We start from the raw sequence: 12,258 nt of genomic DNA, 5'->3' as shown, positions 1-12,258 counted from the left end.
TCTCTCTTTCTTTTCCTCTTGAAAGCCAGTTGTATTTGGTGAGAACACTTATGTTTGTAATTAGCCATTGCATAATTTTTCACATATGCACCAATAGCCCTAAAGGAAAATAGTTTTAGCATTCGAAGAAAATGTTTAACAAATGGTATCTGAAGTTCTCAGTCACTCTCCACTAAACTGCCTCTAGTATGCACTGTTCCTCCTTTAGCTCCTTAGAGTCATGTCTATTCCCTTTCCCTCTGCCTTCTTACTCAGGATCATCTGAAGAGCAGAGAGAGGGTTCCACTGACAGATGAGAAGCTTTTCAGAGCCCCCTTGCTGAGTGTCCCTGGTGCCTTGGATATCTCCTTGGAGTCATGCTTTGGGCCAAAAAGAAAAACCACTGTCCAAATTAAGTGGAGGCAGACTCTTTTTCCAGGTTCTCAGTTTAGGGACTGGATTTGTAAGTCTACATCCAATCATGCCAAAGAGGTCTCCTTGTATATTTCCACATCAGTATGGTTTAAATTCGGTATCTTCAGAATCACTCTACAGTTTGGAGGGCAAAATGCAGTGTTTTGCAAAAATAAACCAGGTAATTAACTTGGGTCCAGAAAAATGTGGCATCACAGCTATAGAATCACAGCACAATTTAGGTTTTAAAAGATGCCCTTGTTATCAGACAAAAACACCAGCCTGAAAGATAACTCCTTAAGACCAATGTGATATTAAGAAGCAGTCATTATTTTACTGTGGCACTGGATGCATGGGGGGCAGCTCCACCTAAACATGCATGTCTGTCATGAAAGACCTTCAGCTTACCTCCCTTACTTATGCTACATATGTGAACATTTTCCCAGACAGTGCATACATATTCAATACTACCCCTGAAATCACTAACATAGGGTTCTGCCTCTTTGCACATGCTCAGTCTCATTGTGGTGGTGGTCCTGGGACCTCCTGTGGTCATTCTGATGTGTCCTTTAGTTGAACTTTCTGATCTTTTTACCTTATTAGGGATGGAAATTTCCTTTGCAGGATGCTTTGCTGACTAGAGCCCCGAAAGGCTAGCTGTTACTGGTTCTTATCTTTGGAGTGCCTTTGTGGAGTAGTCTTGACAGGTGAGCAGGAATCACTTGAAAACAATCTATCTTCTGTTATCTAAAGTGGTCATGATGCTCCACAACACCTGCAAATAACTTCTCACAGAGAAGTGTGTTCCATGGTGTGCTTGTAGTGTTTCTTTCCCAATATCTAAGGTGAATTTCCCTTGCTCAGTGTTTTGTTTGCTGCACCTTGGCCATTTGTTACGCATATCCATGTTCTCTTACATGCCTGAAAGTAGCAATAAGCTTCCCTCTCAGCCCCTTCTTCAGGATGATCAAACCCAGCTGTCTCAGACTCTCTTTGTAAATAATGTGCTCCAGACCCTGGTCATCAGTAACCCTGCCAAGGAAGATAGCAAGTAATGCAGAATACAACACTACACTGGCACGACTGCTTTGCTTCTGTCACACAGCTCGCGTGGTTCAGATATTCTTACCTTCCAGGCAGACCCTTAGAAAATCAATGAGGAAACAATCTAAAGATGCTGCACTAATCTTCCTAAAGTGTTGTTAACAAACACCATTATTTCATTAAGCCTCTACATTTATCTGAAATAACATGGTGTATTTGAAATTAATGCCTCAGCCTTTTGTTCTTTCTGGATATGTAGGTGATCATGGAATGGCAGGGGTGAACCAGGCCCAGCTATTGTGTGGAGGGCAGAGCAGTAGGGAGGCTGAAAGGATCTCTTGTAATTTCATTTTGCTAGCCCCAGACTGAGAAAGTGAGATTATGCTTCTTGAGAGCTTCACTCAGCTACAGAGGGAAGCAGCTCTATAGGATCACTTGCAGGAGCATATGGGGCAAGCGTAAGTGTACAGTGATTGAAGAACAATGCCTGCAGGTAAAATCATTCAAAGGAAGATTCTAAGACACAGTGACACTGTGGGACATATTTTGTAACAGAGAATGTCTTACACTTTTGCTGTAAAATTGGACAAAACACTTGTGGCTTCTCTGGGAGACTTCCTGCTCTCAGTGTTTGGTGCAAGGTAAGAAAAGGAGCTACCGCCTGTCCCTGAGGTTGGTATCTGTACTTAGTCCTGGGTTTTATGGTGGATGCCAGAATGTAGACTGACTTTCACCAGGGTCAAGCTGTGGATGTCTCTGCATGAACAGTACTCCGTTGGTGCCTGTTTGAGAGATACAGCCAGATTTCAATTTTGATTAAGACATTTAAAGGTGTAATAAGAATAATGCCTTTCCTGAACGCTGTCACTGCTGAGCTAGAGACAAGGCTGTTTCAAACAACAAAATGTTACTGTAGTAGACATCCAAGTGGATGTCTGTCATTTTGTACAAGGAATCCATTGCTCTGCAAATGCAGCCACTTTCATTGTAAATAAATGCCCCAGTCTGGTGTTAAGGAACACCGACGTACTGGAATTGTCATCAGCTGTAAATCATAGAATCATAGAATGGCCTGGGCTGAAAATGACCACAATGATCACCTAGTTTCAACCCCGCTGCTCTGGGAAGGGTTTCCAGCCTCTAGACCAGGCTGCCCAAAGCCACATCCAGCCTGGCCTTGAATGCCTCCAGGGATGGGGATCCACAACCTCTCTGGGCAAATCACTGGATTTGTGCTTCAGCACTGATAACTTCTTACCACTTTGTTGAGCTTCCAGTCAGTCTAGAACTCCTAACTGGTTCCTTATCTGAACCTCTGAATGGCTGAAGGGACTAGATCTGCTCTGGAGCCAGCCAAAATGCCTTTCACCAGTGAAGTTAAAGGATTTTAAACCAATTGTAGGTGATATGTCAGGAATTTCCCGGCATGCTAAAGCCAGGAATTAGGACAAGAGCAGAGCAAGTGAAACAGGTGAACTTGGAGCACCTCTCCATGTTTTGCAGATGATATTTGTAGGAATCAAAGTTTATTTCTGAAGAAAGTTCTAGCAATCCATGAACTAGGTGACAAGCACCAGTCAAATAATCTGGTAAAAAGGTGCATGTGCTGAGAACCCTACTTTCTCATTTGGAAGCTGAAGCCTAATCTACCTTCTTTCCAAGCTGTCCTTTATGATAATGCAGACTATGTTTTAAAGCTGTGATATGAAGGAAGAACAGTGCTGTCTCAGTGTGCTCCTTTTTACCAGAGTATTTGACTGGTGCTTGTCAACGAGTTTATGGATTGCTAGAACTTTCTTCAGAAATAAACTGTGGACTGTTCAGAGGTCATTCTGCAGGAATCAGTAAAGAGAACACATTTCCGTGGACATTAATAGAGGAGATAAAGAGAGATACATGCTTTTTTTGGTCTGTTTTAAATCATTTTATGGAAAGCTCCCTGTTGATAGGGTCATATTTATACAGTGTAATTAAGTAGTCAGAATACTAAAAATCTGTAGGAACCTGAAGGAATGCTTGGAATTTTTTTAGGATTTAATCAGACTTAATTAAACAATGTTGTTGCATATTCTTTGGGCCATAGATTCAGTTACTTTGGAGGGCTGTATAAGGATTTCGACAGTGCAATGAGGTCTCCCCAGAGCATCCTCTTCTCCAAGCTAAACAAGCCCAGTTCCCTCAACCTTTCCTCATAGGAGAGGTGCTCCAGCCCTCTGATCATCTTAGTGGCCCTTCTCTGGACCCACTCCAAGAGCTCCATGTCCTTCCTGTACTGGGTATGAGAGACCTGGTGTAATCTTATTTTTTCTTATTATCAATTGTAATCTTATTACTAGTAATCTTATTACTATTTTTATTTATTTATTTATTTATTTTTATTTATTTATTTATTTATTTATTTATTTATTTATTTATTTATTACTATTAATAGTAATCTTATTACTATTTTTTCATTTCATTTCATTTCATTTCATTTTAACTTTCCCAAATGAAGTTCTAAAGGAGTACTATATATCTTTTTTTTTTTTTTTTTCTTTTGTCAATAGAGTCATCCAGGAATAATCACTGTAGAAGGAAAAACAAACAGAGAGGTACAGTGAATGTATTCTGAACTAAAGGTTAAACGCCTCCTCTCTCTCCATCTCCCACCATTAAATGGCAAAAAATTAATGCATTTAATGAAGGACTTTTAACACTTCCTCTGCTTTACATTCAGCTGCAGTGAATCCAAACAAATGCTTCCTTCAGTACTTTGAAATTATCTGGATACTCGGACTCTATAATTAAAACGCTATTTAGCTTAGCTAAAGTGGTCCAGCAGTAAAAATGTCCCACAGCAGAGGATCCCATGCAGCAAATGATTCTGTGTGCTTAGGTGCCTTAGGTGCCTGAAATTCATATTGAGAGCTGATCTGTTGGGATAGAAGTCTCACTGGTACAATGCAATTTTCAGAGCACAGGCATTCTTAATAATTGTTTTCAAAGGTAAAGTTCATTGGCTGGTTGAAATAAACTGCAATTATAAAGCAATGATAAGGAAGTGTGTTTGTTTTCAACAGATGTTTAATATGTTATATCATTGCTCCCTCTCCTTTTATTTTTAGGATTTACAGACATTAAAAGTGCTCCGAGAGAACATCCGTCATTTTGTCAGGCTTGACCAATGAATTTTATGAAAACTAGAGGATATTTTGAAAGGCATCTGCTCAAACAGCAGTCAAAAGGTGCATCATAATAGAAAACATGTGGTACATTTTAACCTGTGATTGATGTTTTGGTCCTCCGTTATACAGTGAGCGTTTGCTAGAGGAGGAAGAGAAGATTCCTTTTGTCAAGAACTTTTTCACTAGCAGAAAAGAGCTGGTGTAGACTCATAATATGAAGCTATTTGAGAAAACCTGGCTGTTGCTAATGCTGCCTGTTCTCCTAAGAGTTGTCTGCTCCTCTTTTGTAAGTGTCAACCGTGGCATTAAAGTGATGAAGGGACAGTCTGTTTTCCTGTCAGAAGATGACCTCAAGTTTTCCATTCCCAGAGAGAAGGATGTGTGCAAAGTCGAAGTTGTGAGAAATGAGCCAATAACGCAAAGGGTTGGGAAGCTAACTCCACAGGTATTTGGGCCCTGTTTTGCTGTTCTGAATGTTGCTTTATGTAATTCTTTCTGGGTACTGCTTAAAGCACACAATTCGGAATGTTCTATGTGGACAAGACTCACTTTTTTTGTTTACTAGAAGTAGCCAACTGACAGAGAATAGCACCTCTGAAATTAAAAAAAAAAAAAAAAAAAAAAAAAAAAAAAAAAGCTGGGTTTAATAACACAAATATATAAAAACAATTTTGGTCAGAGCTTTCTTTCACAAATGGAGAATGGACATTTCAAAACTTTGAGTTAGGAAAGTTGCCTGTTTCTTTGTCACAACAGTACCCACTGCCCCCTGGGTAATGCATAGCCAGCTAGAGCATTCTGCATTTCAGTCACACAGCCACTACCTTGGGAACAATTACAGGAAGAATCATCACATACAAAAAACACATTGTGTACAGTATTGTTTGCTCTGCTCTGCAACAGCCAGATTGCTAACAGATGGCAAATGCATTTTAAAAAATGGCTTACTTTTAAAATTTTGAACTTGTGGGAGTGATGAAATCTATTTTATATATCACGGTTCTGCTACTCATTTGCTTAAAAAAATCTCCCCATCTCAGTCATTGCAGGAAGGAATTAGAAGTAATTGACATGAAAAGGTAATGGTTGAGATAGAAGATTAATGGCTTTAAAATGAACCATAACCCAACAGCTTTTGTCTGCGTTTGAAAAGTTTTGTGAAGCACGCACTGCCACACCTTTGAATACATCTAGTTTTTCACTTTCTCTCAGGTTTCTGGCAGTCTCTGCAAGGCCAGTGCAGAAATTCCAGTCTCAGAAAGTTTTTCAGAGCTTCTGGCTTGGTTGTCAACATTGTTTTTTGCACCATTTTGCACCATGATTACTTCAGGCAAATCATCACTTTCCATGCCAAGGAAAGCAACAGGCATTAAGCAATGCAATGTGTTTTCTACTCCAGAGCCTGGCCCCAGGAGGTACAGGGTTTCTTCTGGGATCTTCCCCAGGGCTTCTGTAAGCTCAGGGCTGTGGAATTTTATTCCCCTCCATTTCTCTGGTCTAGTCTGGTCTATGAGAAGAAAAGGAGAGACTTACATGCCTCATGGCCAGTTGAACATTTCTGTATGCAGGGCAACTAACTGCAGGGTTGAATTTGCTTTCAATTTCTGCCTCAGTCACTAAAGTGCAGTAGGATCCAAGTACCTTGAAAAAGCCACTTTTCTTCCATAAGCTAGCGTGCTTTAAGCACAGAGCCAGAGCATTTTCCAGTGGCCCCATGAGGTATGTATGCATCACAAATTACTTTCTGATATTCCTAGGTACCTTGTCTTCATCTGCTCTCAGACTAACCTCTTTTAAATGTCTGTCCTGTCATGGTGCCAAACTGAGCCTGCACAGCTGAGTCTGTGCCTGTGTAGAGATCTCTTACCTCATGGAGGCTGTGGGTGTGCCTCACTTGAAAGCATGAGCACTTCTGGGCAGGTGGATGTAGGCTATCAGGCTGGCAGTGTGGGACACCTCCCCTCCATGTGTCCTGGCCTAAGTCCAAGAAAAAGTTAGGAAAAGTGCCTTTTCCTCCCTTCTGTAGCCTCTTGGAGGTGGCACCATCACAATATCCTTCCAAGTCAGTTTATCTACAGTCCTATTCCCCAGGTAGGAAAGAAGAAGCCAACTTTTATAAGATGAGGGCTTCTCTTTTTTATGACACATTTAGGAGTGCTGCCTGAACCTTAACCGTTCCTGAAAGAGTGTGTCAGATTTTGGCCATTCTGTTACCTCTCATGCTCCTTCTATCAGGAAATAATGCAGCTAGAATGTATCCATGATCTGATCTGTTTTATTGTCATTAAAGTGAGTAATGTACTAGGAATGTGTGACAATGTAATTATAATTTGCAATTTAAAAGCAGTTGAACTGGAAAAAAACAAAGCTCAGTGGTAATTAGGAGAAGATTCAGATCTCCTTTGTTGTAGCCTGTGAGTTTATAGACAATTAGAGCTGGCTGTTCATATAAAAGGAAAACATATTAGGAAACATAAAACAGATGTTTCTTTTTTGCAAAGCAGATTGAGTCTTATACATACATAAGATAATCAGTCAGCGTTAACAGACTTTTGTGGAAAGATCCTTCATTTTCTACCCCCTTGTTGACAATTAAGAGGTGAAAATAATGTTTTATATATTAAAAAAAAAAATAAAAAAAATCAATTATCTGATATGAGTTAACCAGCTCCTTGGTTGTAGGCAGTCTCCTCTGATATGGTCAGGGATGTATCATTGGAGGAGTATCTGGTTGCCACGTGTATGTCAGGCCTACAAGTAAAAAAAATCCTACAAACTTTGAGGGGTCTTCACTGACTCACACCAGTGATATTACTGAACTACTGGAAGCTATAATTTGAGCAGCTCTTCTATATCATTTATAGTTTAAATTAGTTAGTGCACAGTTGATGTGAACTTCTGGTTGCTTTTATGTCTCAGGATTGCACCGTCATTGGGGCTGGTTGTTGGTATGGCATAGAGAAACACCATCTGGTCCAATAAAGGGCTGTAGGTACAAAGTCAGTGTTCAAAAAACATCGGAGGTAGCAAAGTTTCCTACAGAAAAGTTTCACAGACTCAAAGTTATATTTCAATTATAGTGGCCAAATCAATATTAAGATTTACTGTATAATCAGGCTACAGTCACAAGCAATTTTAAAAAGCTATTAAGCTGCTGGCAGTTCAGACCAACTGAAAACAGTCCTTGTCCTGAAAACAGAGGCATCCATACATCCACAGGCTGAGGTGATAGAGAAGCATGTGCTCAAACTGATTACTGAGTTAGAGGAGAGAGGAGGGAAGTGGCAAAAAGGAGCAATCACCTTGGTATGCCTTTCTTATGGGGGAATGACAGCACCCCCATGTTACTGTGCTTCTTCTGGCTTTCTCTGAGAGACCAAAGAATGGGTGAATAAACAGAAGATTAAAGATTTCCCTAGGCCAATGCGCTGCTGACAGCCAGAGAGAAGTGAAACAGAAGCTATGAAGTTACCTTCTTCAGTAGCGCTATACTTGTCTATTCTTTCTCTTGCATAGGTTTTTGACTGCCACTTTCACCTTAATGAAGTCAAGTATACCCACAATGGTTGTCCAATTTTAGATGCAGACACAGTCATGCTTAGGCTGTACAGGTAAGCAGCACTGGATCATTACACTTTGTTGTCACAATGCAGCATTCTCGGCAAGTGCAAGCAGACTGTTTTTCATGGGAAGAACAGGTTCTGTTGTTCATGAGGTAACTACATAGATTCAGCTGCAGCAGCAGCGAAGAACAACTGACCATCTATTTACAGGCACATTATTCAGTGTATTTCAGATATGCTGTGAAAATGTGTTTGTTATTACCTGGCTTCTTCATTACAGAAAACAAGTGATTTTTGTTTTCGCTATTTGAAAGAGGCAGCAGTACTTGAGAGCACAGCATGTGCTGTGTTTCACTGCTAACAGGGACACATGTCCCTGAGTATACACAATAAATAACTTACTCCTTTTCAAACTCTTTTTACAGGTAGGAAGAGCTGAGCACCTGTATCTCATGGTCTCTGGAGATCTGTGATTTGAGTGCATAAGAGAGAAAAGGCTTCCACTAATTTAGTTTAGAAAGTGAGGTTAACATCAAATTCACAGAGAGCATCAGAAAGGGGATGAGGCACAATTATTGTTTTCTTATTACCCATAGGTTTACAGAAAATGAAACGTTTGTAGAAACATTCACCCTCCATGTACAGTTACTTGAGCCAGACTGCAACATCATCAAAATGCGCTCCCGAACATTGGAGGTGCCTGAGTACTACGGTCTGTCCAGGACAATTGACAAGAACATCCTCACTTTTGACTACAACAGGAAGATGAATTTGGAATGCACCATTTCCATAGCCTCTTCAGAAACCTACCTCCCTGCTCATGGCCAGCTCATCATGGGGGATGTGCGGCAGGAACAGCTTCGAGGGGATCAACCACAGAGCTTCCTCCTTGGCCCTAGTACGATGTAGTTTAGTTGTTTGTATTAGTAGGTTCAAAGAGTCCTGGCAGATTAAGTCTGCTGTTAGCTCCAGACATGCTGTGTAAGAGCGGGTCATGTGAAGTTTAATGAACAGCTTGAGCTGTATTGCAAACTGAAAGGATCATGAAGTTTGTGTGGGGCAAAACTAAGTTCACATATGGTTTGTAATTCCCAAACAGGAATCTGGTTTTTAGCTCCTAGATCTGTGGATCAGATCTACCAGAGTATAAATGGCACCGGGGGTTGTAGGAGGTAGCACTTCCCCGAGAACCAAGAGAAGCTGGAGCAGAAAGATCTCAGCTAAGAACAAAATCCTGTAGGAAAAGTTAGGATGTGAAAAGAGTCCTAACTGTCATCACACTGGCATTTTGTCAGGCTTACTTCAGACCTAAGAACAGGCTTCTCATGCTGGTTTCTGCTAAGCTAACTGTTTCACTTTGGCTTCTGTTGGGTTACAGAGCACAGCCCAGGCCAGCAGTGCAGAAATGGGAGCTGTGTGTTGGGGCTGAGAGTCATCCATAACACAAAAATGAGCTGTGAAGAGTTTCTGAGGAAGGGCATTCGGTATCAGCACCTTGACTCCCGCTCGCCAGATATCGATTATATTCCAGTGAGGCTGGATCTCACAGACAGCAGAAGCAAAACCCTGCACAAGGTAGAATTTTATGCAACCTTACAATGTCTGACTGCCTTCCTGATTTAAAGAAAAAGGAAATTTGTTGCTCCCCTTTAAGATAGGTAGTGGGCCTTCGTGGGTGTTTTGTTGTTGTGGCCAGCTGGAAAGATTAAATGCATTATGCCAGTATGCTACAGAGAAACAACTCTGGATGTTTACTGGTAGTTCTAAGTAGTTTAGACTGGGAGTGAAAATTAACCCTGGCATAATTCCACATCTTTATAGAGCATGAACAGCATTGACATCAATGTATATAGGAATTAATAAGCTAAGAGCTGTATGAACATATTCAGTTAGCAATAATTAATGACTCATGCACATGCTTCTGTCAGGTAAAATTATTCATAAAACTTGTATCAAATTAGGCATGTTGTTCCAGCCCCAAATTAAGAACACTAATAAGATGAATGAACCTAGAAGACCCTTTCCTGTGGCCTAAGTATTTTACTCTGGACATTTTTTTTTAAATTTTTTTTTTTTTCAATGAGATGTTTAAATTCTTCTCAGAATAATTTATCACTTTAACAAGTGTCCCAATTAGCAATGTGAAGGAAACAAAAACTGAACTTACTTGACTTGCTTCATTTCATCCTTTTGGTTCTCCTTTTTCTCCTTGTTGTAGACTGAGCATGCATGGCTCCCTGTTCAGATTAAAAGTGCTATGCCCAATCAAATACCCAAAGCTGTTCCAATGACAAAGTTCATCTTGGAAGTAGACCAATTTATTTTAACTCCCATTACAACCACAACGGTTGATGCTGAAGACAAGGAAACTCCAAAGTCCCTGCTGGTGTTCAACATTACAAAGCCTCCTCTGCAGGGCTTCATTACTCACCTGTCGGACCACACAAAGCCTGTTGGTTCCTTCACATGGAAAGACCTCAGTGAAATGCTTATTGCTTATCAGCCTCCAAACAACAGCCACACGGAGAGGAGGACTTATGAGGTAAAAGTGTGGTGCCTGAGCATTTTCTGTTTTTCAAGTTTCTGTAAGCTGTAAATAAGAACTTTTTTTCTTCCTCCCCTTCCCCCCCCCCCCCCCCCCCCCCTCCCCCCCATGGAAAAAGTAAATATTGTTTCTCTAACTATATGCAATGCAGGGCAATGCACATTCAGCTAACACTGATATCAAACAACCTGTCTAATTCAAACCAGGTCTTCGTTGCTCACAACCTAAGTAATTTCTTGGAACTCAAAGACTTGTAACTCTGCTATGCATTAATGTATAAATAGTGTTTTTCAGATATTCTTGTTCATCTTCCTGTTTATCTGCTGTTCTTATTATTTCTATTATCCCTATTTAATGAAGGGAACAGAAGCATCATTTTTCTTTTAGCCACACTTTAGAGACTTTGGAAGTGCCAGCTATTCTTTTTCCACTTCTGTTTTATGCCTGTGTGGCAACAGTGAAATCTGTGCTCTTTAGACACATACCTACAGCTACAGAAGGCAGACAAATGCCAGGATTGCTACTGGATCTCACAGCCTACTGCAGCACTGGTGGTGTAGGAGTAGCACGAAGGGGACCCTAATAGTTCCTGCTAGGATGATTAAGACTATGTCACTAACTGAAAATATGATAGAAATAGCGAGAGTAGGCTGCTCCAGGTCTGCAGTAAGTAAGTAACTAAACAATACCAGAGTGTAAGGCCAAGGTTGTAGAAACATATTTATATTTTACGTGGATGAACAGAGTATCATTTCTACCTTTTCTATTTTAGTTGTAAGCAATATTTGTTGCTCCTGATCAGCCACAGATTGCTGAAAGTGAATGTCTCCCACTTCAGGGACAGTGTTGCTTTATTTTTTTAAGTAACCAAGACGTTTTGTGAAATTCAATAGTCTGTCAGTGGAAACCATAAAATAAGAAAATAGGTAGTAACCATAAAAAAGAGGAATGGGAGGAAATCAGTTGAAGAAGAATATAAATGGGTTGAAATTAAATCAGATGAAATAGTTAAGAAAAGCCCAAACAAAACAAAACAGTTGGTACCAAAGCAATGAAACTGTCCAAATAAATTTGAAATCAGTGGAAGGTAATCTGGAAAAAGGGTAATCTGGAAAGCAAAGCAGCTGTAATACAGTTTGGCGTCTCTTGCTTTTTAAACCTCAGCTGTCAGAGGAGCTGCCTTTTTGCTGTTTCCTCAGTGTGAGGAGCTGTCATCTTACCAAACTCTCTGCTCTCTGAGCACACCTCCACCATTTCGCTTTTGGAATCCACTGCAGATTTAAGAATTTATAGGCTGTTAAACAGTTTGATAGATACACTTAAATACATAGATACAAAATTTTAAAATCTGTTTGTGGCAGTAGTCTGTATTTTTTATTTTTTCTTCCTTTTTTTTTTTTTAAATTTTTAAATTTATTTTTTAGTCCTACAGTTGTTAAAAAGTGGAAAAAGCCCCATCCCTTTATTGTTGCTATTAATAAGTTTTATGTTAATTTCTGAGTTAGTTGCGCCCCCAAACTGCAGTTAACATTGATTTCTACACAGTGCA

At 40.1% G+C, this 12,258-nt stretch overlaps 1 protein-coding gene across 1 annotated transcript in view; it reads left to right on the top strand.

Moving 5' to 3' along the window:
• Positions 1 to 4,578: 4,578 nt before the first annotated feature.
• Positions 4,579 to 12,258, top strand: part of FREM1 (FRAS1 related extracellular matrix 1) — a 56,907-nt gene continuing 49,227 nt past the window's right edge. The window contains exons 1-5 of the mRNA XM_072359528.1: positions 4,579 to 5,046; positions 8,118 to 8,212; positions 8,761 to 9,062; positions 9,543 to 9,739; positions 10,383 to 10,706. Coding sequence (XP_072215629.1) covers positions 4,816 to 5,046; positions 8,118 to 8,212; positions 8,761 to 9,062; positions 9,543 to 9,739; positions 10,383 to 10,706 — 1,149 coding nt within the window. The 5' untranslated portion in view covers positions 4,579 to 4,815. The remainder of the gene's footprint in view (positions 5,047 to 8,117; positions 8,213 to 8,760; positions 9,063 to 9,542; positions 9,740 to 10,382; positions 10,707 to 12,258) is intronic.

The sequence above is a fragment of the Excalfactoria chinensis genome, chromosome Z (genome assembly GCF_039878825.1).
Source record: "Excalfactoria chinensis isolate bCotChi1 chromosome Z, bCotChi1.hap2, whole genome shotgun sequence".
Lineage (NCBI taxonomy): Eukaryota > Metazoa > Chordata > Aves > Galliformes > Phasianidae > Excalfactoria > Excalfactoria chinensis.
Note: the sequence above shows the minus strand (reverse complement) of the source record. Positions and strands in the feature narration are given on the sequence as shown.